At 43.5% G+C, this 27,200-nt stretch overlaps 1 protein-coding gene across 2 annotated transcripts in view; it reads right to left on the bottom strand.

The window, feature by feature from the left end:
* The window catches only part of camk4 (calcium/calmodulin-dependent protein kinase IV), a 297,761-nt gene that overhangs the window by 9,672 nt on the left and 260,889 nt on the right, over positions 1 to 27,200 (bottom strand). For both annotated transcript variants that reach the window (XM_068029815.1, XM_068029817.1), the window contains 3 exons: positions 26,538 to 26,613; positions 26,148 to 26,274; positions 6,203 to 6,355 (listed from right to left, as the gene is read on the bottom strand). In XM_068029815.1, the coding sequence (XP_067885916.1) occupies positions 6,203 to 6,355; positions 26,148 to 26,274; positions 26,538 to 26,613 (356 nt within the window). The remainder of the gene's footprint in view (positions 1 to 6,202; positions 6,356 to 26,147; positions 26,275 to 26,537; positions 26,614 to 27,200) is intronic.

Raw genomic sequence — 27,200 nt, 5'->3', positions numbered from 1 at the left:
CTTTAACCTTCAACCCCTTCCCACCATCCTCTCCACCAATCTTGTTAGTTTTTGCCGTTTCCCACCCCCCCCCCCACCCCACCCTGAAAACTTCACTCCTCCCCCCTTCCCACCAGTATTCCACTTTGGATCTCATAAACGGAGATCCAAAGACGTGGGAGATCCGGCAATCGGCTGGATTATTGGAACAGTAGTATTTATTCATGTAATTTAAATAAATTTAAATATTTCAATTCGGTTCCCATCGCCGAGCGGCGGGGAGGCCGCCACGAGGCCTCGTTGCTGCTGGTAAAATGATGCGGGACCTTCCTGGTTTCAAGGCCCGTGGTGGAGGTTTTTTCCGGGTCCCCCTGCCATGATCCCTAACTTTGGGGCTTGGTAAAATCTAACCCCATGTTCAACCAATTTATTGGAGTTCTTTGAAGAAGTAACGTGCTGTGGATAAAGGGGAATCGGTGGATGTACTGTACTTAGATTTCCAGAAGGTATTTGATGACGTGCCACATCAAAGGCTATTGTGGAAAATGAAAGCTCATGGGTAGGGGGTAATATTTTGGCATGGATAGAAGATTGGCTAGCTAACAAGAAACAGAGAGTAGGCATAAATGGGTAATTTTCTGCTTGGCAAGATGTAACGAGTGGTGTGCCACGGGGATCAGTGCTGGGACCTCAACTTTTTACAATTTATATAAATGACTTGGATGAAGGGATCAAAGGTATGGTTGCTAAATTTGTTGATGACAAAAAGATAGGTAGAAATGTAAGTTGTGAAGAGGACATAAGGAGGCTACAAAGGGATATAGATAGGTTAAGTGAGTGGGCAAAGACCTGACAAATGGAATATAATGTGGGAAAATGTGAAATTGCCAATTTTGGCAGGAAGAATAAAAAAGCATATTATCTAAATGGTAAGAGATTGCAGAGCTCTTAGATGCAGAGGGATCTGGGTGTCCTCGTGCATGAATCGCAAAAGTATGCATGTACAGTAAATAATTAGGAAAGCTATTAAAAAGTTATCATTTATTGCGAGTGGAATTGAATACAAAAGTAGGGAGATTATGCTTCAGCAATACAGGGCATTGATGAGACCACATCTGGAGTACTGTGTACAGTATTGGTCTCCTTATTTAAGGAAGGATGTAATGCATTGGAAGCAGTTCAGAGAAGGTTTACTAGACTAATAGCTGGAAAGGGTGGGTTGTCTTATGAGGAAAGGTTGGTCATGCTGGGCTTGTATCTGCTGGAGTTTAGAAGAGTAAGAGGCGACTTGATTAAAATATGTAAGATTCTGAGAGGTTCGGACAGGGTGGATGTAGAAAGGATGTTTCCTCTTGTGGGAGAATCGAGAACTCGGGGTCACTGTTTAAAGATAAGGGATCACCCATTTAAGACAGAGATGAAGAGAATTTTTTTCTCTCAGATGGCTGTGAGTCTTTGGAACCCCTCCTCAAAAGGCAGTGAAAGCAGAGTCTTCGAATATTTTTAAGGCAGAGGTAGATAGATTCTTGGTAAGCAAGAGGGTGAAAAGGTATTGGGGTAGGCGGGAATGTGGAGTTGAGGTTACAGTCAGATCAGCCTCAAATTACCTCTCAGTCTTCTCTTCTCCAAGGAAAACAGTCCCTACTTCTCCAATCTATCTCCATAATTGAAGTTCTTCATCTCTGGAACCATTCTTATGACTCTCTTCTGCACTCTTTCCAATGCCCTCACATCTTTCCTAAAGTGTGCTGCCCAAAACTGGACGCAATGCTCCAGCTGAGGCCAAACAGGTCTGTTGTGCGGCACTGTATCAAATGCCTTTTGCAAGTCCATGCACACCAAATCAGCAGCATTACCCTCATCAACCCTCACTGTTACCTCCTTAAAAAACTCTAGCAAGTTAATTAAACATGATTTTCCTTGACGAAATCCATGCTGGCTTTCTTTAATTAACCTGCCATGTGACTATGAATTTTGTCCTGAATTATTCTTTCTAGAAGTTTCCCCACCACCGAAGGTAAACTGACTGGCCTGTAGTTGCTGGGCTTATCTTTACACCCTTTTTTGAACAAGGATGTAACATTGGCAAATCTAGTCCTCTGGCACTACCCCTGAATCTGAGGATGTCTGAAAAATTATGGCCAGTGCCTCTGCGATTTCCACCCTCACTTCCCTCAGTATCTTTGGATGCATCTCATCCGGTCCTGGTGCCTTATCCACTTTAAGAACTGACAGCCTATCTAATACATCTTCCTTATCAATTTTAAACCCTTCTAGTGTCTGAATTACCTTCTCTTTCACCATTGCTAGGTTGCATATTCTTCCTTGGTAAAGACAGATGCAAAGTATTCAGTTAATACCTCAGCTATGCCCTCTGCCTCCATGTGTAAATCCCCTTGTTGGTCCCCAATCAGACCAGCTCTTCCTTTTACCACCCCTTTATATTTATGTCTATAGAAAACTTTGGGATTCCCTTTAATGTTAGCTGCCAGTCTCTTTTCATGCTCTCTCTTTGCTTCTCTTATTTGCTTTTTCACTTCCCCTTTGGACCTTCTATATTCAGCCGGGTTCTTAATAGTATTTTCTACCTGGCATCTGTCATAAGCACACTTTTTCTTCTTTATCTTAATCTCTACCTCTTTTGTCATCCAGTGAGCTCTGGATTTGTTCACCCTAACTTTCCCCTTTGAGGGAACATACCTTCACTGTGCCCGAACTATCTCTTCTTTGAAAGTAACCAATCATTCAGCTACTGCTTTTCCTGCCAATCTTTGATTCCAATTTATTCGCCCCAGCTCCAATCTTAACCCATTGAAGTTAATTATTCTTACTCTGGATTGTTATTTGTCCTTTTCCATAGTCAGCCTAAACCTTATGATACAATAATCACTGACCCCTAAATGATCTCCTACTGATACCTGATCCACTTGACTAACCTCATTCCATAGAATCAGGTCTAGCAGTACCTCCTTTCTCAGTGGACTAGAAACATACTGCTGTAGAAAATGTTCCTGAACACACTCTAGGAACTCTTACCCCTCACTGCCCTTTACACTACTGCTAGCCCAGACTATGTTTGCATAATTGAAGTCCTCCATTATAACTAGCCTATTATTTCTGCACCTCTCTGTAATTTCCTTGCAAATTTGTTCCTCCACATCATTCCCACTAGTTGATAGCCTATAGACAACACTGAGCAATGTAACTGCACCTTTTGTATTCCTTAGCTCTAGCCAAATTGATTCTGTCCTCGACTCCTCTGGGACATCCTTTTTCTCCAGCACTGCAATGCTCTCCTTATTCAATATTGCCATCCCTCCCCCTTTTTTCCCTTTCCTATCTTTCCTGAACACCTTGTATCCAGGAATATTCATTACCCAGTCCTGCCCTTCTTTGAGCCAAGTCTTTGTTATAGCCATAACATCATTTTTCCACATGTCAATCTGCACCTGTAACTCACCAATCTTATTAACAACACTTCATGCTTTCACATACATACACATGAACCCTGATTTAGACTTTATTACCTTCTCCCTTACTCTGACCCCACCTAATAACTTACTAAAAATGGGTCCTTTTCTGGTTGGCAGGATGTGACAGGTGGAGTCCCGCAAGGGTCTTTGCTGGGGCCTCAACTTGTTACAATTTATATCAATGACTTAGATGAGGGGAGCGATGGCATGGTAGCTAAATTTGCAGATGACACTGAGATGAAGGAGAAATTTCTTCACCCAGAGAGTGGTAAGCCTGTGGAATTTGCTACCACAGAAAGCAGTTGAAGCCAAAACATTGTATGTTTTCGAGAAGAAGTTAGATGTAGCTCTTGGGTATAAAGGGATCAAAGGGTATGGGGCGAAAGCGGGAACAGGTTACGGAGTTGGATGATCAGCCATGATTATCATGAATGGCAGAGCAGGCTCGAAGGGCCGAATGGCCTACTCCTGCTCCTATTTTCTCTGTTTCTATAGGTCGGAAGGTACGTTCTGAAGCGAGGACATAAGGAGATTGCAGACCGATATTGATAGGTTGAGTGAGTGGGCAAATATCTGGCAGATGGAGTATAATGTGGGACAATGTGAAATTGTTCACTTTGGCAGGAAGAATAAAAAAGGGAATAGAAAAGCAGAGTATTACTTAAACAGAGAATGACTGCAGAATTCTGAGGTGCAGAGGGATCATGGTGTTCTAGTGCATGAGTCACAAAAGGTTCGTCTGCACGTCCAGCAAGTAACAAAGAAGCCTCATGGAATACTATCCTTTATTATGAAAAGAATTGAAAATAAAAGTAAGGATGTTATGCTTCAGTTATACAAAGCATTGGTGAGACCACATCTTGAATACTGTGTGCAGTTTTGGTCTCCTTATTTAAGGAAGGATGTAAATGCATTGGAGGTGGTTCAGAGGAGGTTTACTAGATTGAATGAGCGAGTTGCCTTTTGAGAAAAGGTTGGACAGATTGGGCTTGTTTTCACTGGAGCTTAGAAGAGTGAGGGGAGACTTGATTAAAGTATATTAGATCCTGAACGGTCTTGACAAAGTAGATGTGGAAAGGATGTTTCCTCTTGTGAGTAAGTCCAGAACTAGAGGGCACTGTTTTAAAATTAGGGGTCACCCTTTAAGGACAGAGATGAGGAGAAATTGTTTCTCTCAGAGGGATGTGCGACTTTGGAACTCTATGCCTTAGAAGGTGTGAAGGCAGGGTCACTGAATATTTTTAAGGCGGAGGGAGATAGATTCTTGTTAAGCCAGAGAATCAAAAGTTATTGGGGGGGGGGCGTAAATGGGAGTGTGGAATTCGGGACACAAACAGATCAGCCATGATCTTATTGCATGGCAGAGCAGGGTCGAGGGGCTGAATGGTTACTTCTGCTCCTAATTCATATCCTCAAATGTCCTCTAGTGCTATCTATCGCTCCCAGTATGCTGTGCACCTGGGTATTCCTCTCTGATATTTCCTCCTGGTTCCCACACCCCTGCCAAGTTAGTTTAAACTATCATAAGGACTGACAGTTTACAAGAACCATCTACTTTATCTTAACACTCTCAAAGTCAAAATTCACCCCATCTGCATCCTGTGATGTTCCCCTATTGCTTCCTCATCACGCTTCATTAGTTCCTCATTAGCAATGCATTGAATTCAAAATCCTTGTTGTACTTTACAAATTCACTATGCTCCTGTTCTCTCTAGTTCCTCCAGTCCTACCTATCAGCCTCAGACTGTCCCCTCTTCCAATCTTCACTGCCTTTGCAACCAACCCCACCCAGCTTAATCTTGATGGCAGGGCTTTCAGTTGTCTTGCTGCACTGGAATTCTTTCCCTAAACTCACTTGACTACCTCTCTCAACTTCAAAAGCTTCCTCAAGGGGCTGACGTTATCTGTGTTGCTGCATTGCACAACTTGCATAGTTATAGAAGCCTCAATTTTTTTTTCTGTAGCTTGTATTTTATTACCATTTACCGCAGTCTTGGCTGTTATTTGTTGTTCAACTAGCAGAGAGAGCAAGGTAGGTGATCTAGGTTTTGCACAGCATGATCTAGGTGCAGAAGATAACTTAATTCAGGGACACGTGTGCTGTTTTAAACTCCTGGGGGGCAAATGCTGCTAAGTGAGCAGCATTGTTGTCCAGGAGTGGCAGCAGGCTGGCCTTGATGATTTTAATGACTGAGCCTCATTAGCATACCACTTGGTGACTTATCAATCAAAAGGGCTGAGAAGTCAGTGGGAAGCAGTTGCTCAGCTATTAAATTTGGGAAGCAGGTGACCGTCCCCGGGAATTCAGGGGAACAGTCCTCAGCAAAAGGCTAGTGCTCAGGGAAGGGAATCGAGGCCAGGGGAGGGAGCAGGCTTGGGCACTGGACAGACAAGGCATTCTTGTGGGGTCCAGAGGAGCACTCCTGTTCCTCCCGGCTCACCAGGAAACTTGTAAAGAATTTTACCTTACCCCTCTGGTCCTGGCCACTGAACAGTGACTGCAAAAATAAACTAAATAAATAAACCAAAATTTTTACCGTTTTAAGATTTTCTACATCTTTTGAGACTAAAACCCTGGACAAGCATCTATGAGTTATGAACAATACTAATATATATATTTTAAGATTCATGAAAAATTGTATTATTTGAAGTTATCACCTATTAATAGCAAAAATAGGAGCAGTTTATAATTTATAAACATGCAATTATAAGTCCCTAAATATTATCTTTCATGGTTTATCGAATCTTACTTTTAGTTTGCGGCGGGCATTGAATTCCTGAAGTTTCTTTTGTGCAGTGTTCATATGTATGAAATTTGCAGCTTTTCCTGTTACCCAGGGATGTTGTAGGGCCTGATAGGTAGTTAGACGTTTCTTCGGATCCAAAATAATCAACCTTCTAACCTGAAAAAAAAGTTTTCATACAGAACAAAAAGCTTATTCAATATCTATCATTCAAGTTTCATAATTGATAGCTACGACATGTCTCCTGTATCGCAAACCCACATTTCATATAAAGTCTTCTTATGAAGTAAGTTATTTAATAGTGTTGGAGACTGATGTGTTACAAGGATGGAGGTAATAGCTAAACAGTAAAACAGTGACTGGGTGGGGGGGATAACTGAGTATTAAATTGGACTTTCATGTAGTGAATTATTTTCAGACAGTCTTCATAAAGATCTTGATTCCTTAATTACTTTTTTTCTAAATTTGAGAAACCTACATGAAAAACCAATCTCCATTGTGCAGACACCACCAGGTTGAAAAGGAATCACAAAATCAAAGAATGGTTACAGCGTAGATGGAGGCCATTCAGCCCATCATATCTGTACCATCTCTCCAAAAGAGCAATTCACTTAGTGCCATTCCCTCAGCTTCTCCCTGTAACCTTGCACATTCTTCCTTTTCATATAACAGTCTAATTCCCTTTTGAATGCTTCAATTGAACCTGTCTCCACCACACTCTCAGGCAGTGCATTCCAGACCTCAACCATTCGCTGCGTGAAAAAGTTTTCCTCACGTCACTTTTGCTTCTCTTACCCATTACTTTAAATCTGTGCCCTCTCGTTTTCGATCTTTTCACGAGTGGGAACAGTTTCACTCTATCTACTCTGTCTAGACCCTTCATGATTTTGAATACCTCTATCAAATCACCTCTCTGCCTTCTCTTCTCCAAGGAAACAGTCCCAACTTCTCCAATCTATCTTCATAACTGAAATTCTTCTGCACTCTCTCCAATGCCCTCACATCTTTCCTAAAGTGTGGAGCCCAGACCTGGGCGCAATGCTCCAGCTGAGACGGAACTAGTGCCTTATACAAGTTCAACATAATTTCCTTGCTCTTGTACTCTATGCCCCTATTAATAAAGCCAAGGATACTATATGCTTTATTAACCGCTTTCTCAACCTGTCCTGCCATCTTCAATAACTTATGCACATATACACCCTGGTCCCTCTGCTCCTGCACCCCCTTTAGAATTGTACCCTTTATTTTATATTGTTTCTCCATGCGCTTCCTACCAAAATGAAACAGTTCACATTTCTCTGCAATGAACTTCATCTGCCACCTATCCACCCACTCCACCAACTTGTCTATGTCTTTTTGCATTTCTACATCATCCTCCTCACAGTTCACAATGCTTCCAAGTTTCATATCATCCACAAACTTTGAAATTGTATATATCAGGAAAAGCAAGGATCCCAACACTGCCCCCTGAGGAAATCCATTACAAACCTCCAGCCCAAAAAACATCCATTAACCACTACTCTTTGTTTCCAGTCACTCAGCCAATTCCATACCCATCTTGCTACCATCCCTTTTATTCTATGAGCTATATTTTTGCTCACAGATCTGCTGTGTGGCACTGCATTAAACGCCTTTTGAAAGTCCATGTGCACCACATCAACAGCATTGCCCTCATTAACACTCTCTGTTACCTCCTCAAAAACTCTAGCAAGTTAATCAAACATGATTTTTCTTTACAAAATCTATGCTGGCTTTCTTTAATTAACCTGCATTTGTCCATGTGACTATTAATTGTGTCCTGAATTATTCTTTCTAGAAGTTTCCCCACCACCAAAGTTAAACTGACTGGCCCGTAGTTGCTGGTCTTATCTTTACACCTCTTTTTGAATAAGGATGTAACGTCTGCAATTCTACAGTCCTCTGGCACTACCCCCAGGTATAAGGAAGACTGTAAAATTATGGCCAGTGCCTCTGCGATTTCCACCCTCACTTCTCTCGGTACCCTTGGATGCATCTCATCCGGTCCTGGTGTTTTATCCACTTTAAGTACTGACATCCTATCTAATATGTCCTCCTTATCAATTTTAAACCCTTCTAGTGTCTGAATTACCTCCTCTTTCATCATTGCTGGATTGTATCTTCTTCCTTGGTAAAGACAGATGCAAAGTATTCATTTAATCCTCAGCTATATCCTCTGCCTCCATGCGTAAATCCCCTTGTTGGTACCTAATCGGCTCCACTCCTCCTTTTACCACCTTTTTACTACTTATATGCCTGTAGAAAACTTTGGGATTCCCTTTAATGCTAGTTTAATGCCAGTCTCTTTTCATGCTATCTCTTTGCTTCTCTTATTTCCTTTTTCACTTCCCCTCTGGACCTTCGATATTCAGTCTGGTTCTTAATAGTATTTCCTACCTGGTATCTGTCAAAAGCACACTTTTTCTTCTTTATCTTAATCTCTACCTCTTTTGTCATCCAGGGAGCTCTGAATTTGTTTACCCTATCTTTCTCCTTCGTGGGAACATATCTTGACTATGCCCGAACTATCTCTTCTTTGAAGGTTCAGCTACTGCTTTTCCTGCCAATCTTTGATTCCAATTTATTCGCCCCAGCTCCAATCTTAACCCATTAAGTTAATTATTCTTACTCTGGATTGTTATTTGTCCTTTTCCATAGTCAGGCTAAACGTTATGAAACAATGATCACTATCCCCTAAATGATCTCCTACTGATACTTGATCCACTTGGCTAACCTCATTCCCAAGAATCAGGTCTAGCAGTGCCTCCTTTCTCATTGGACTAGAAACATACTGCTGTAGAAAATTTTCCTGGACACACACTAGGAGCTCTTGCCCCTCACTGTCCTTTACACTACTATCCCAGTCTATGTTTGATAATTAAACTCCTCCATTATAACTAGCCTATAGTCTTTGCACCTCTCTGTAATTCCCTTGCTAAGTTGTTCCTCCACATCCTTCCCACTAGTTGGTGGCCAATATACAACACTGAGCAATGTAACTGCACCTTTTGTATTCCTTAGCTCTAGCCAAATTGATTCTGTCCTCGATCCCACTGGGACATCCAATATCTCCAGCACTGCATTGCTCTCCTTAAGCAATACTGCCACCCCTCCCCCGTTTTCCCTTTCCTATCTTTCCTGAACATCTTGTATCCAGGAATATTCAATACCAAGTCTTGCCCTTCTTTGAGCCAGGTCTCCAATATAGCCATAACATCATATTTCCACATGTCAATCTGCACTTGTAACTCACCAGTCTTACTAACATCATTCCATGCATTCACACACAGGCACATTAACCCTGATTTAGACTTTATTACATTCTCCCTTACTCTGACCCCACCTAATATCTTACTATTTTCTACTCTAGTGCTATGTATCTCTCCCAGTATTCTGTACACCTCTATGATATTTCCTCCTGGTTCCCACACCCCTGCCAAGTTTGTTTAAACCTCCCCAGTAGCACTAGAAAATCGACCTGCGAGGAAATGTGTCCCAACTCTCTTCAGATGCAACCCGTCTGGCTTGTACAGGTCCCATCTTCTCCTGAACTGGTCCCTGTGTCCCAGGAATCTAAAGCTCTCCCTCCTGCACCATCTTTCCAGCCACGCATTCATCGGCATTATCCTCCTATTTCGATACTTACTTGTGCATGGCATTGGGAATAAACCGGAGATTACTACTTTCGAGGTCCTGCTTGCTGATTTCTGACCTAGTTCACTAATCTCTTTCTGCAGGACCACATCCCTCTTCCTACCTATGTTATTGGTACCAATGTGGGCAACGACTGTTGGCTGTACACCCTCCCCCCTCAGGGTGCTCTGCAGCCATTCAGTGACATCCTTGACCCTGGCACCAGGGAGGCACCATACCATCCTGGATTCACGTCTGCGGCCACAGAAACGTCTGTCTGTTCCCCTGACTATCAAATTTCCTATTACTGTCGCTCTTCCAGTCTTCCTTGTGCCCACTGTGCAGAGTATTAAAGATGAGGTAAATCGAAAAGTAGTGATTAAGCGATATGTTTTAACAGCTTGAAAACAGTGGGAGGAAAGAAAAATTGAGAGAGGTAAGACATTTTGAGGTCCTGGGAAATAATAGAGGGAATTTTTCCTGCCAAGTGGAGGCAGGTTTTGGTGTGTGTGGAGAGTCAAATCTCCTGAAATTGATGCCGGGTCAGGATCCCTACATCATCCTGCTCTCTACTGGCTTTCCCCAGGGCAGGTTCCAAGGCCAGCGGAGAACCTCCTTGGATCTGACAGGAAACCAGTTAAAGCAATTAAGGGTCACTGACCTGAAACGTTAACTCTGCTTCTCTCTCCACAGATGCTGCCAGACCTGCTGAGTATTTCCAGCATTTCTTGTTTTTATTTCAGATTTCCAATATCTGCAGTATTTTGCTTTTATTTAAGAGCGTTTTTAACCCTGGATTTGTCTTTTACCAGCCAGTGCATGGGTTCCATGCTGTTTCTGCAGCTCTGCGGGTTGGAAAAGACGAATGTACAGCGGGAACTCATTGTTGAGTAAAACTGACTGATAGCAACAGCATAAAGGCTAAATTCAGTAAGCCTTTGGTTAGTCGCAGTGAAAGGCTAGTGCTGACAGGAGTAGCTCTTTCAGCCTAAATTCACTGATTTCTTTGTGATCAGCAATTTTGTCCAGCTCCTATCAAGTGCCTTGGATTCCACTGAGGTCAATCTCACCTTCGTGCCTGTGAGACTTACCTGCATCATGGGGGTTACAAGTTCTGCTGTTGCTTGGATATCTGAGGAGAAGGTGCAACTTGCTCCAGCCCAACAGCCACAGCAACAGGGGGAGCAACTCCAGCAGCAGCAGCAGCAGCCTCTCCACAGCCACATGCAGCTGCATGCAACAGAGGGGATGGACACAGGGCTGCAATGAGAACGAGGCAATACCTCCAGGGTCTACAGGCCCAGGGTCAACTTTCTTGACTTCGCCAAACAACAGTGCCTTAGAAGGCTCAGGCTCCCGTGGCAGGTAGTCGCAGACATCTGTAGCCTTTTAGAAGCAGACTTCTGCCCAAGAGGAGCAGGTGGCATGCATTGCCTATGGCTGTCAAGGTGGCCACAGCCCTCAATTTCTTTGCGGCCGGCTCCTTCCAGGGATCTGCTGGTGACATCTGCAGGATCTCGCAATCTGCAGCCAACAACTGTATCACCCAGTTCATGAACGATATTCACTTTGACATGGATGACGCCAGTCAAAATCATTGGTTTTGCTTCCTTCTCAGGATTTCCACAGGTCAAGGGGCTGACAGACTTCACTCTTGTGGCAATCAAGGTGCCATCAGATCAGCCAGTCGTCTTTGTTAATCAGTACAGCTTCAACTCCCTTAATGTGCAGCTGGCTGTCACCATCACAAGAACATAATGCAAATCTGTGCCAGTAGCCAGGGAGCTACCATGACTCGATCACCCTTCGGCAGTCTCAAGTTCTGCAGGCGTTCTGTCCACCAGATGCTCAAAACTTGGCGGATGACTCCAGTGAGGAACCTTACCACAGAGGCTCAGGAGAGGTACAACAGGAGCCATGTTACCACCAAGGAAACAATACAGCAAGCCGAGTTTCTGCTGCCAAGACAGATCTAGAGGCGCCTTTCAATAAGCCCCAGCAAGGGTCACCGGGATTGTTGTGGTCTGCTGTGCCCTTCATAGCATAGTGCTGCAGAGAGGACTGGAGCTGGTGTGAGGAAGGTGGAGAGAAGCTGGCATCCTCGGAGGAGGAGCATCCTGATGTGCCATTGGTGCCTGCAGGCGCAGACCTGCATGCCAGCGAAGCCTGCAATGGACTCATCCAGGCATGCTTCACTTGCAAAGTCTGCTTGCTGCATGGCAAGCTTTCATCAAAATTCCTGTGCAACCTCCCACCCCTCCACACCAAACTTCCTTCCTACATTCATCCAGCCAACCATCACATTTACAGCCTTTCCTCCTCATCAAGGCTGATCATTCCATTCACCGGAACTAAGCTAACCAGTATCAATGGGGGATGCAACAAAGTAGAGGCTATGACAATGAGGACTTCATATAAACTCGTTGTTTCATTTAAAAAAGAGCATAATGGAACATTAACAATGACTCCCAAATGAATCTCTTGGTCCCTTCATCGAAGTCATTATACAGATTGTAAATAGGTGAGGCGCCAGCACTGATCCCTGTGGCATTCTACCAGTTAGTTTGCCAACCTGAAAATGACCCATTTGTCTTGACTCTCCGTTTTCTGTTAGTTAGCCAGTCCTCCAACCATGCTAATATATTACCTCCAACACCATGAGTTCTTATATTCTGCAGTAACCTTTCATGTTAGTGTTGAAAGTCGGTGAAATAGGCTTCCAAGTTAGTATACTGCAGATCATGACATTTAATGTATTGGGCACATCAATTCAACATGAGTGACAATTAAGTGCAGTGGCAGTGTTTCATTTTATGCTGTCACCAGGTCTCTGGCTCCACCCCCACCTCTCCATTGCTAACAGCCAGTACTAGTGCCACCCTGCTGATCTCAAGTGCTTCCTCCTCCGTTATGGTCAGGCTGGCCATGGTTGCAGGTCCACCCCCAGTTCTCTGCCTCTCCCTGGAGTTGTGGGCCCGCTTCTCCTGCAATGAGAAAAGGCGTGAGAAAGGAATTGCTTGCTGAGGATGAAGGATGAACATTTGAGGAGGGTGACTGTGAGGAATGAGTGTGAGATGGCAGTAGGATGACAGCGAGTTTGAGTGTTGTCTGTTGAGATGGAGATTTGAGGAGGAGGCTAGAGAGAAAGCAATGTGCGTGATCGCAAGGTACATCGGTCAGAGGAGTGCTCTGCAGGAGTATGCTAGGGAGGTGACAGAGTGATGGCTGCCAGGTGAGAGTTGTATGACACTTACCTTGCCAGACCTCATAAGATCATTAAACCTTTTGCGGCACTGGATCCAGATCCTGGGCACCACACTCCTGCTGCTCACTTCCTCTGTTACTTGCAACCACGCCTGCTTGGTGAGGCTGTGTGGCTGCCTCCTGCCATTCTTATGGAAGAGGACTTCTCTTCTGGTGCTGACTGTATCTATCATGACCCCTAGGGATGAGCCTGAGAAACAGCGTGCAGCCTTCTTTCCAAGTCTTGCTCCATTTTGAAACAGTTTTTTCCTTCCCACTCATATCTTGAATGCTGCACTCACTGCTGCTACTGACAGCCCTTCTGGGGTCTCTTTAAATAAAGATCCTTCATTGTTTGTTTAGGAATGTCATACTGCCCTTCCTCCCTGATTGCTTGGGGAACCTGGAATAATAATGCCATTGCTCTGGGAAGGAGCTTCAGCAAGTTGTGGCAATAGTAAATCTGCAAATAGTCCCGCTATTCCAGCAGGGACTAAGTGCAGAAGATTCTGCCCAATGTGTCAGAACAAAACTGATTTCAACACAAAGAGGATGTAGAGAGGAGGGAAGCCGTGTAAAATTGCATGATTAGGATTTGTTAACAAGAAAATAGACGTTTGCACTTGTATGATAGGGTGATTTTCTGACTTTGCATTTCTGGCAGGGAGACTTGCCATGACTCCTGGTGTTAACAAATCACAAAAACTCATCACCAAGCTTATCGGTGGATTTTATCTGGAGCAAACATGTCTTGTGGCACTAAGGATACACAAAATGTTGGAGAATACCCAAATTACCTGTCAGTTTAATGCTTACAAACAAATGTTTTGATGACATACAAACATAAAATAATGTTCAAATAACTGACACCATATAAGCATACTTGGAACATCTGTGTATCTACACTCCCAGGTCTCCCTGTTCCTGCACCTGCATTTAGGAAACTATGGGCTAATAAATGAAAGTCAGTATGGATTTGTTAAAGGTGAATCATGTTTGACTAACTTGATTGAGCTCTTTGATGAAATAATGGAGAGGGTAATGGGACAGGCACAGCATTAATATAAAATTGGCTAAGGGACAGAAACTAGTGGCGAATGGCTTTTTTTCAGACTGGAGGGACGTATACAATGGTGTACACCAGAAGTCAGTATTAGGACCACTGATCTTTTTGCTGTACCTGGACTTGGGTATACCGGGCATAATTTTAAAGTTTGCAGATCATAAGAAACTTGGAAACATAGGAAACAATGAGGCGGATAGCAACTGACTTCAGGGGGGCCCAGATTGGTGAAATGGGCACACAGATGGTAAATAAAATTTGACACAGAGAACTGTGGAGTGATAGGAAGATTGAGGATATGCAGTATGAACTAAATGGCAGATCTTAAAAGTGGGTGCAGGAATAGACAGACCTGGGGGTGTATGTACACAAATCTTGGAGGTGGCAGGACAAGTTGAAAAGGTTGTTAAAAAAACATATGGGATCCATGACTTTATTAACAGAGGAATAGAGTACAAATGCAAGGAAGTTATGCTAAAACTTTGGAAAACACTGATTAAGCCTCAGCTGGAGTATTGTGTTCAATTCTGGGGACCACAATTTAGGAAGGAGAGAGTCCAGACAAGATATACCAAAATGGTACCAGAGATGAGGGGCTTCTGTTATATGGTGAGACTGGAAAAGCTGGGGTTGCTTTCCTTAGAGCAATGTAGTTTATAGGAGATTTGATAGAGGTGTTCAAAATCATGAATGGCTTTGAAAGAGTAAAGAAAGAGATGGGTTGGTAACCAGAGGACACAGATTTGAGGTGATTGGCAAAAATACCAGAGGTGACATGAGGAAACTTTTTCTTTTATGCAGCGAGTTGTGATTTGGAATGCACCACTTGAATGGGTAATGGAAGCAGATTCACTATTAACATTTAAAAGACAATTGGATTAATACTTGAAGGGAAAAAAATTACTGGACTACGGGGAAAGTACCAGGGATTGGAATTAATTGAATAGCTCCAGAAAGAGCTGACACATAAGAACATTGAAATAGAAGCTGGTGTAGGCCATACGGCCCATCAAGTTGCTCTGCCATTCAGCAAGATGATGGCTGATTTTCTACCTCAACTCCACCTTCCCGTACTATCCCCATATCACTTAATTCCCTTAGTACTCAAAAATCTATCGACCTCTGTTTTCAATGACTGAGCATCTACAGCTCTCTGGGAGTAGAGAATTCTAAAGATTCACAGCCATTTGAGTGAAGAAATTTTTCCTCATCTCATTCCTAAATTGCCGAACCCTTATTCTGAAACTGTGACCCCATGTTCTAGTTTACCCAGCCAGGGAAAACAGTTTTTCAGCATCTACCCTAACAAACCCCGTAAGTATTTTATGGGCTGAATCGCGGCAGCGCGCTTTGAAGTCAGCGGTCTTCAGGCACGGATGCACCTATTTTACGCAAGGGCTCATTTAAATGGAGGGGACGAAGTAGCTGCCCCCGATGACGTAGAGGGGGCAGTTGCTCTGTCCCAGGCAATGGCGACCGGCGCCACCACGCAGGCGCTGGCACCATTTTTAAAGGGCTTCAAGCCTTTAGATGAATTATGAATTTTTAAAGGGAACAAAAGTGTGAAATTAGAGTTATATATTAAATAAGAACTTCACTCCCCTCACCCACACCTCCGAGGACTAATGTATTCATAGCCCATTCCCCCCCAAAAAAACTTTTATTCAAATCCCGATCTTACCCCACCCCCCGCCCCGACCTTTAATAACTTTAACCTTGCCACCATCTCCCCTGCCAATCCAAAGAGTTTTCCCCGCTCCCCCTGACCTGAAAATTTCACTCCTCTCCCCCTCCCCGCCAATGTCGCGCCTCAGAATTCCGACTGGAGTTCTGAAGGCGCGCGACTTGCAGCCGGCGGCCATAAGATCGGCCTGGGACAGCCGCCGGGACAAGGTAAGTTGACTTAAATTCATTTCCATTGATTTTAATATGTAAATGAAGGCCCTGCTGCCGAGTGGCGGGTGCGCAATACTGAGGCCTCGCCACCGCTGGTAAAGGCCCTTCTCGGAGTCGGGGATCGTAGCAGGCCATCCTGGAAGAATTTTCTGGGACACCCGCCAGGATCCTCGACGCTGGAGGCCTCATAAAATTCAGCCCTATGTTTCAATTAGACACAGGTATGATGGGCCAAATAGCCTCCTTCAACGCTGTATGATTCTATGATTGATTTTACACAATTGCCAATTGTGTGCCAATGAAACAAACAGCTAATATATTAAAAAGGAGCAGCAAATATGAAGCAACTACTGCATTTTGTAGCATGCTAGTACTTGTAATAATACAACATTTAAGATCATCACTACTACTCTGCATGTATCCATGTATCATAGAACATAGAACAGTACAGCACAGTACAGGCCCTTCGGCCCACGATGTTGTGCCGAACCTTTAACCTACTCTAAGAGATGTTACTCAATGAGATGTTATAGAACATCAAGCAATAACTAAAACACAAATTAATTCAGATATTGAGGAGCAGCTTCCACTTGAGTGTTAGTAACAGCTCATTGAATATTGAACAGTAGACCATTAAGACCTGAGTTCAAACCCAAGCCAAAAAAGGACCAGATACAATGCTGATAAAAATTATGCTTTATTTAATAACAAATTATTTTGCAATTATTTCATGACGTAAATGAATAGTTAACTTGACTACTAGTTTACAGGAGAACACTGTACATTTGAAGTGTTCCAAAGTGTGTCACAAGAAGGGCAGAGATTCAGGCCGGAATTTTAGCCTAGACAGCCGGGAGCCGTCCACCGACTGAAAAGTCGGTGGCAAGCCGCTTCCTCCTGACCTGGGGATCCGACCCGTATTTTGCGGGTCCCTAGGCTTTAATTAGTTTGATATGGGACTTCCACCCACCTGAGGTAGGAAGTCCCGCCTAATAGAGTTGCCGGCCAATCAGTGGGCCGGCAGCTCTCTGTTCCAGCAGCGCCACTGGGAGTGGTGGCCACTGCTGAGACTGCACCAAGCATCGCAAAGAAGATGTCGGAGAACCCCAGAACACAGCTAAGTTTTTGTTGCCTCGCTGGGGTGATTGGTCGGGCCCCAGCGAGGCAAGGGTGGTCGAATGGGGGGACGGGGGGGTGGCGTGTTGGGGGTGGTTGGGGCAGCGGGGGCGACCCTTGGCCCTCTGTTGGGCACAGGGTGCTTTTGTCAGGCGGCTTTTCGTAGGTCTAGGACGCGTGCTTGCCACGCTTAAAATTCGCGTGAGGGCCTCAATTGGCCTGGGGCGGGCAGGCCATTTTTCGCTGCTGCCGCCCTGTGTAAAGTGGCGGTGGAGGTGGGAGTGGGTTGGGAAGGTCCCCCGGAGCTTCCCGCTCCATTTTACGCCACCACCCGCACCCGCCACCATCCCGCTCTTTGGGGGCATAAAATTCAACCCGCAGACAGTAAACCAGAATTGGGAAAAGAGTTAGTGGAGATGACTGAAAGTAGGTATGTTTGAGTAAACTTTTAAAGATGAGAAGGGGTGTAACAAAGGGGACAGAGTTAAGGAAAAGAATTCCAGAGAGCATGGTGGATGGTAGTTGAAAACTGTGCCACTGATAATGAATCAAGAAAAGGAGGCTAATCTGAATAGTTCAGACTCAGAATAGTGAAGGGTGTGATATAGGCTGGAACGATATAGAAAGATCATGTAGGCAGAGTAAGGCCATGAAGGTATCTCTACACTAACTGGGGATTTCAAAATCAACATATTGTGGAATGGGGAGCAAGTGGAAGTCAGTGAGAATAGTGCTGATAGATGAGCAGGATTTTACAGGATAGAATACCGAAGGCAAAGTTCTGGATTTGTTGGAGATTGTGTAGGATCATGTTCAAAAGGGCGATAAGAATATTTTAAAAAGTCAAGGCTGGCGTTGACAAAAACATTTTAGCAGCTGTGGGGTGAGGTGAGGATACATACAAACATAACAGTCAGGATGGAAATAGGCTGTGACAATGATGGATTGGATATGGGATTTGATGTTCCTTTTATCTTGAGAAAACAGCTAAGCAAAGAGGTGAAATCAGGGACAAGGTGCAGTTTCTGATTAAAGCTAAAACGGAATAAACAAAGAACAAAGAACAAAGATAATTACAGCACAGGAACAGGCCCTTCGGCCCTCCAAGCCTGCGCCAATCCAGATCCTCTCTCTAAACATGTCGCCTATTTTCTAAGGTTCTGTATCTCTTTTCTTCCTGCCCATTCATGTATCTGTCTAGATACATCTTAAAAGACTCCATCGTGCCCGCGTCTACCACCTCCGCTGGCAACGCGTTCCAGGTGCCCACCACCCTCTGCGTAAAGAACTTTCCACGCATATCCCCCCTAAACATTTCCCCTTTCAGTTTGAACTCGTGTCCTCTAGTAGTTGAAACCCCCACTCTGGGAAAAAGCCTCTTGCTGTCCACCCTATCTATACCTCTCATGATTTTGTACACCTCAATCAGGTCCCCCCTCAACCTCCGTCTTTCTAATGAAAATAATCCTAATCTACTCAACCTCTCTTCATAGCTAGCACCCTCCATACCAGGCAACATCCTGGTGAACCTCCTCTGCACCCTCTCCAAAGCATCCACATCCTTTTGATAATGTGGCGACCAGAACTGTACGCAGTATTCCAAATGTGGCCGAACCAAAGTCCTATACAACTGTAACATGACCTGCCAACTCTTGTACTCAATGCCCCGTCCGATGAAGGAAAGCATGCCGTATGCCTTCTTGACCACTCTATTTACCTGCGTTGCCACCTTCAGGGAACAGTGGACCTGAACACCCAAATCTCTCTGGACATCAATTTTCCCCAGGACTTTTCCATTTACTGTATAGTTCACTCTTGAATTGGATCTTCCAAAATGCATCACCTCGCATTTGCCCTGATTGAACTCCATCTGCCATTTCTCTGCCCAACTCTCTAATCTATCTATATTCTGCTGTATTCTCTGACAGTCCCCTTCACTATCTGCTACTCCACCAATCTTAGTGTCGTCTGCAAACTTGCTAATCAGTCCACCTATACTTTCCTCCAAATCATTAATGTATATCACAAACAACAGTGGTCCCAGCACGGATCCCTGTGGAACACCACTGGTCACACGTCTCCATTTTGAGAAACTCCCCTCTACTGCTACTCTCTGTCTCCTGTTGCCCAGCCAGTTCTTTATCCATCTAGCTAGTACACCTTGGACCCCAAGCACCTTCACTTTCTCCATCAGCCTGCCATGGGGAACCTTATCAAACGCCTTACTGAAGTCCATGTATATGACATCGACAGCCCTTCCCTCATCAATCAACTTTGTCACTTCCTCAAAGAATTCTATTAAGTTGGTAAGACATGACCTTCCCTGCACAAAACCATGTTGCCTATCACTGATGAGCCCATTTTCTTCCAAATGGGAATAGATCCTATCCCTCAGTATCTTCTCCAGCAGCTTCCCTACCACTGACGTCAGGCTCACCGGTCTATAATTACCTGGATTATCCCTGCTACCCTTCTTAAACAAGGGGACAACATTAGCAATTCTCCAGTCCTCCGGGACCTCACCCGTGTTTAAGGATGCTGAAAAGATATCTGTTAAGGCCCCAGCTATTTCCTCTCTCGCTTCCCTCAGTAACCTGGGATAGATCCCATCCGGACCTGGGGACTTGTCCACCTTAATGCCCTTTAGAATACCCAACACTTCCTCCCTCCTTATGCCGACTTGACCTAGAGTAATCAAACATCTGTTCCTAACCTCAACATCCGTCATGTCCCTCTCCTCGGTGAATACCGATGCAAAGTACTCGTTTAGAATAGCTTTGCTCTTGCCAATGCTTGTCTGGTGGAATTTCCAGCTCATTCACAAGTTAAGTCGGGCATCAGAGTAACATGGGGCTGAATTTTATGAGGCCTCCAGCGTCGGGGCTTGTGGCGGGGGTGCCTGGAAAATTCTACCAGGAGAGGCTCACCATGACCTCCAATGCCGAGAAGGCCCAGCCGCATTTTACCGGCGGTGGCGAGGCCTCAGTGTAGCTCCCCCTGCCGATAAGTGGCAGGGCTTCATTTAAATATCAAAATTAATGAGGAAACATGCAAATCAACTTACCTTGTCCCAGCGATTGTCCCACATGATATTACGGTCGCCAGCCAGAGGTCCCGCGCCTTTAGAACTCCATTCAGAGTTCCGAGGCGTGACACTGGTGGGAGGGGGGAGCAGTGAAATATGCAGGTCGGCAGGGGTATGGGAGCAGGGAAAACCACTCTGATTGGTTGTGGGGATGGTGGGAAGGGGTTGAGGGTCAAATGTTCTGAAGGGGGGGGTGGGGGGTTAAAGATCGTTATTTGAAAAATTGGTTTTCCCGGGCTATATGTAATTTTATTTATTGTGAACTCATTGGGGGGGACTGGGAGAGGGCATGCAAAGTTTGAAAAATGTTTTATTTCAAATATAAGTGCGGCAGGACCTTTAAACATTTAAATTTACATGAAGGGCTTGAAGCCCTTTAAAAATGGTGCTGGTGCCTATGACATCGGGGGGTGGCCGCTCCGCCCCCTCCAATTAAATGAGTCCCCGTGCGAAATATCACGGGGCTCAGTGATGACACATCTGCGCGAGCGGACTGCCGAGATGAGAGTGCGCTGTCGCGGTTTGCAGCACGCTCATAAATTCCAGCCATGTTGCGGATTTTATGGTGGTGGCAGAGAATTAAAGGTGGATAGAGTTGGCACACAAATAGAAGCTAACCTATGCTTACAAATAGTGTCTTCGAGAGGCAGTATGTATATGAGAAATAGTAAAATGCTCAAGACTGAACCATGGGCCACATAAAAGTGATTGTACAGATAGAAGGAGAAGCCCTGGTAGCAAATATACAGCTATGCTGGAACAGGTAGGAATGGAACTGCAAATAGGTGGTGGCACAGAGGTGGTCTATGGAGGAGAGGCAGTGGAGAAGGATACAGCACTCAACCATAAAAATTGCGACAGAGATCTTGAGGAGAAATAACATACTGAAGTCGAAGTCATAGAGGATATTCCTGGTGAGTTTGACTAAGACTATCTTTATACTGTGGGAAGGATGGAAGCCAGCCTGAAAGGGGTTATTGGACAGACGGGAACAGAGTTATGTGTAAACCTGACATGACAACATTTTCCTTATTGTACCTGTTAGTGGGGTGAGTGGTTGAAACAACTCCTTGTCCTCATGCCAAATGCGATCCTTCACATAATTCTCATGTGATCAAACCTTATATTGTGAGATGCCTTAATGCAGAATCGTGGATTGGAGTTCAAGTGCGCTAGTTGTTTTTTCCAACTGCTCTCTGCCCTTCAAATGTTGTTTTCCAGTACAGTCTACAGTCATTAATTTGAACACAACTGCTGCTATAACTTTCGTTGGATTAAAGGTGTTGGACAATCTATTCAAGACAGCCTTTTAACTAAATTTTATATGTAAACAGAATCGTGAAAATATCAGCACATCATGCCTATGCTGGAGCTCGTCATACACTAGAGCTACGAGCTATAATCCCATTTCTCAACTGTTACTTTACACTTAAATACGTAAAAAAAAACACTAATCATTTAACTGTAGTGTTTTAAAATATTAAACTACAGCAACTTGAAAGACTACTCACTGTACTGTACTGTAATTATTGAATAATGAAGGTAAGAATTATTTTCTACATCCTCTGGGTCTGCTGAAATCTTTTAATGATATGTTTCTTCCAATGTGCAGACTGTTTTCAAATTTTGACTGTGAAGTGCTCCATAGTGAGTAAAGCCTTCTTGTCATCAACAGCAGACAGAACCAACAGGCCTTGCTGTTATTCATCAATTTTATTTATGGTTTCAGAGGCTTGGGCTGGTGCATGATCTGGGTGTCTGTCAACAGCTCCTCACACAGCATGGATGCATTACAGTAGATAAAATCATCCATGAATGTGACATTGATGGAACTATGGATGCAATAAAAATGATCTGGCAGCTGATTTTCATTGTCATAGAATCTCTTGACGGTGATTGATTTGGCGAGGGTGTACTCATATTGGCAACAATTTCTGTCTTCTCCTCATTTCATGTAATGTAGATGTAGTTTCACATTAAGTAGCAATTTTCTTCTGCATACACCAAGTATAATTTGTACAGCTGCTTACAGTACAGTCCCTTAGAATTGTGGATAATTCCAGCTCCCACAAGCTTAATGTGGGCTTCTTTAGAGTCACTGGGGTAGATGCTGGACAGGATTTTGTTCTCCCCAGGTGTTGGGTTCTGTGGCAGGGGGGGGGGGGGCTGAAGATGGCTCTGGATGAGGCCCGCCACGGACCTCGACACCAGAAGGGCCCAGCCCGATCCTCCTGGTGGCGACGAGGCTCTATGGTGGGCCCCTGCCGCTGGGTGACGGGATGTCAATTTAAATATTCAAATGATTGAAATTAATAAATTTACATAGACTTACCTGAGATCTTGAGGGCCTGCCGCGATCTTCGGTGCGGCAGCCGGAACTCCCTTGCCTTCAGATCCCCATCTGGGGAAACGCGGCATCAGACTGGTTGGGAGAGGGGGAGGAGGTAGCTTTTTCAGTGCGGGGTAGGGTAGGGGGGGAAATGGGGTCAAACAAATGTAATGTGTGTTGGGGATGATGGGAAGGGTTGAACCTTAAACTTTGTTCAGTTTGGGGACGAAAGGTCATGTGTAAAAACTACGTGTTTTGGGGGAAGGGCAAATAGGTAATTGAATTGTTATTGAGGGGGGTGGGAAAGGGGCTTTATAAGTTTATTTATTTAATTTGTGGGGGGGTGGTTACTTCTTTAAAAATTTAAATGTGCCGACAGGGCTGGCTGCCCTTTAAAAATGGCACCAGCACTTGTGCACAGGCAGCTGACGCCATTGCCAAGGACAGACAGCTTGCCCTCTCCATGTGACTTGGGGGGGGGGGGGGGGTGGTGGCGGGCCATCCGGGCTACTTAAATGAGCCGCCAGGTCAGTGATTGCGGTGGCTCTTTGGTGTGCCCGGGCCACCATTTTTTGGTGGCAGGCACTTAAAATCCAGCCATTGACTTTGTGTGATATTGTAAAAGGGGTGGCAGCCTGTTTTATATCTCTCCCTATTTTTATTCCCATTGAGGTCAGGAGCGGTGTTAAAACAGGCTGCCAAGCTCTATTGCCCATTTTACAATATCTTACAGTCAAGATCTACTCCGCTCTATAAAGATAAACCAATCATTCAAGCCGACATGTTTAGCTATCATTTGACAATAAGATCTGGGTGAATGATTTTCTTGAAGCAGCAGGGATGAGTGTATTTCTAAATTACCAGGGTCTCATTTGACCTGTCCTAGCTGAACTGATGCATAACAGTCAAATGTTCTTCCTTACTTCTTTTCAGTGCTGGCTCACCACTTACAAAAAGTAAATTTTCATTTTAATAATAAATGATTATGGTGTTGTCTTCTCTTGCAGCCCTTTTGCAACAGTGGTGGTGTTCACAGATTTCACTACATAATTTTAGCATATAACGTTTTAAAATTTCTTAGCCAGCCACTGCTGAAAAAAGTTCTGGACATAAACCTTAGGCCTGTGATTGATTGAAGTTACTGGCTCTCTGATCTGTAAAAGACATACAGGAAGAGCTTCACTCAGCTCTTTCCATTTATGGTGATAGTTTTGTATCACTATGGTGCTGTGAGCAGCATTCAACTAATTTGAATTTTCTCTGAGAATGTTGGAACTGCCAATTCCAAGTATTCAGCCCTGGGTTACTGAATTTGTTTTTTCTTTCTCCTGGAAGATTTCTTTCTTCATGTTTACTGTGCACCTATTTGGTGCTTCAACCATTTTTGATTTTGGTTTATCAACTAAAAAAATAACCAAAACCAATTTGTCCCCCTCATTGTAATGTCAGATTACAAGGATTATCAAGTGCAAAATGCACTGCACTATTTTCTGAGCAACAATTAGATTAATGAGGTAGTTAGATTAAAAATGTTCCAAATTAAACATTGAAGATTGGACTAATAAGATTTCACCTCTTCATTTTCCTTCATATCATCAGTCATCTTCCTTTTCTGTAGGCATGGAGATGGATATTTTGCACATACAGTTACTGAGTTTGCGATATGGGTAAACAATACACGAATAAAAAGATTCCAAAATTTCTGATTTAATATTTAAAATGAGCATTATGTTAGGGCCAATATTTCACAAGGACAAAGCATAATGAGATTTTAATTCTACTGATTTTTTTCAAATTTATGAAATGCAAATATAAAAGTAGTTAAAATGTGTGACCTAATGTTACACTGGCATTCATATTGAGTTAATCCATATTGCATGTGCTTGATATCTGAAGAAATTAATATGATTTCATAGTTTTTTTTACAATTAACTAACCAGAGTTGGAAAATGTGGCAATGTGAATTCTTCCTACCTCAAAGTATTAAATATCCTCCTTTCTGTTATGGTCAGACTATCTCTTGGTCATGCTGCTGCATTTTGTGCCTTCTTTTTACAATCTGTGTCATGATCACTTAGATTTGTGTGTAATTTCCAGCTCATTGAGATGTTTTGATTATTTTTCATTATTTGTGACAATTATTCATTAGCTTTTGAGCTGCTTTGGCCCAGGCCCAGGTGACATTCATATTTTTGTTGGTGATGGCTGCCATTTGATGAACCACTTACCAAAAAATGTAACACTTCTCTGAGCTGCAGTTTGCAAGTTGCATTAGTTTTGTCTGTCACTTTCCATAATTTACTGCTCCAGAAAGCAAGGAAAACATTAACCAAGATCATTCTATTCATTTTTGAATACTGAGATGATAAGTTTGCACTGTTGTTTACTTACTGGACTACTTATCATTGGTGATAAATTACCATGTATGAATGTCGAAAATATCTTTCTCATGGCTCAGAGGCAAATATGCAGAATTCACACACACTTACCATCAAAAGAGCCTACTGCATGCAAACGGTGACTTCTGCCATTGTTTTCTTCATACAGCACACCTCATCCTGTCCAACCCTACAGAGGATTGAATTGGTTTCTTTACAAAAGACACAATGTCCTGGCACAGTTGATTTGTGTCAATGGGGCAAGATCATCTGTATAGTTGCCTTGCAACAAGTTACAAATTGCACTTAAAGGCAGAATTCAAAAATACTGGTTCTTAAACAGTTCATTCTCCTCCAAATGGCTCGCAAGATATGTTTCATATGTGCCTGAAAGAATCTGAAGAATACACTCTCAAAACAGACAGAGGTTCTTTCTAACAAGTATCATGAACAGATAAACAGGCTGTTATTCACTAGCAAAACAGAGAATGCTAAAAAGAGACACAATAATAATTTGTATGCATGTGTGAGCATGTATCACACCCAGATTGCTCTTCACAGTTAGTTACTGGTCTTAACTGAGCTGCAGAGGGTAGGCACAGACTTAAGACTTGTCACTTCTCCATGCCACCTGACTGCTTGCATGCAGGTGGCTTTTGAGCCTGGGAGCAGGATGCTCACCTGCCCTCCTGGTCATCATAGATGGTACATGGCTTACCAAGACCCGTAGAAAGAAAAGTACTTTAAAAAGGGGATTTGTACCCGAGAACAAATATAAGTAATTAAATGATATTTGAGAGTGCTTCAAATCCCTAATTATCGGAATTAAGATGATGATTTATTGTATAATCTAGACCTGTGTGTGTTACTGCCTTTTGCCACACTCTTACTCATTATTGGTTCTTTAAATCTAATCTCTCAAATCCACCAGTCACATTTATTTCATCCCTGAGATCTACTGTATAGACTGAAGAATCCAATGTCATAAAGTTACATTAATGCCTGAAATTATTTAGCTCTTCATTTCATTTCTTAAAACAATGGGGTGTGGAATTAATGTACAACCATGGACTAGTAATAGTGATAACCAGAATTGTCTTTGTAGTTGTTCGACATAAGTACCCACAATTTGAGCTAAACATAGGATACAGTAGAACAAAACTGCAACTATATTCTGTTGTCCCACTTACCAAATCTTTTGCATTAAGTGAAACCTCATTCCACCAGGGGGAGACAAAGTCATAGTCACAGTTCAGAATCCTCTTAAACATGTACTGATCGCCCCTCTCGTCATAGAATGGTTCAAAGCCACACAGCCTGACAAAGGAGTAAGAAAGTATCAGATAATAGTTGTTCTGCATGTGGCTAGCTTTAACAAATAAAGGGAGCAAGATACTATGACTCATTGTTAGTTTGAGCCATGGGGTTTGCACCAGATGTTGGTACTAAATGACTGGGTTATGCCGACTGCTGAAGTACATGGATATGTTTTTCATTCAGGTTATTACTATACTCAAATAACAGAACATAAGAAAGTATGGAATAATGTAAGGCCTGATGTTACATTTGCAGAATCTTACAGTATGTAGGTGATGACTCCCACTGACCACAAGTCAACCTCTGGTCCATAGGCATAGCCTCGTAAGATTTCAGGAGCTGAGATGAAAAGAACAAATTAAGATGATAGTTTTAAAAAAAGCAAGCGCCAAATATAACACCTTAATAAACCAATCTGAGTTAAAACTGTATATAAGGTTACTACAAGATTTTGGGAGCACCAACATCTTCAAGTTCCCATCCAAGTCATGTACTACCTTGACTTCGATGCATACAGTTGTTATTTCTTTATCACTGGGTGACAGGCCTGCAATTCTCTACCTAACAACATTATAACAGCACCGTCTGTACAAGATCAGCAGCAATTCAAAGAGGAGGCTCACCAACACCTTCTCAGATAACTAGGATTAATAAACAAAGTGATTACTGACAACGCAGCCCGCAGCTTATGTCATCCGACTGCGCCAATCTGCGCACATGCCTACCCTCTGCGCATGCGCTGCGTTCCGCAGTGCCAGGACTGGTTGGCGCATGCGCAGATGACGTCATCACGTAACACGGGCAGATGGGGTTGGTGCATGCGCAGATGATGTCATCGCGTAATGCGGGCAGATGGTGGGGGGATCCAGGCTGGAGAGAGCAGGGGTGGGGGCAGAGGGGGTCTGGGGAGCAGGGAGAGAGTGGGT

Source organism: Heterodontus francisci, chromosome 4 (assembly GCF_036365525.1).
Source record: "Heterodontus francisci isolate sHetFra1 chromosome 4, sHetFra1.hap1, whole genome shotgun sequence".
Lineage (NCBI taxonomy): Eukaryota > Metazoa > Chordata > Chondrichthyes > Heterodontiformes > Heterodontidae > Heterodontus > Heterodontus francisci.
Note: the sequence above shows the minus strand (reverse complement) of the source record. Positions and strands in the feature narration are given on the sequence as shown.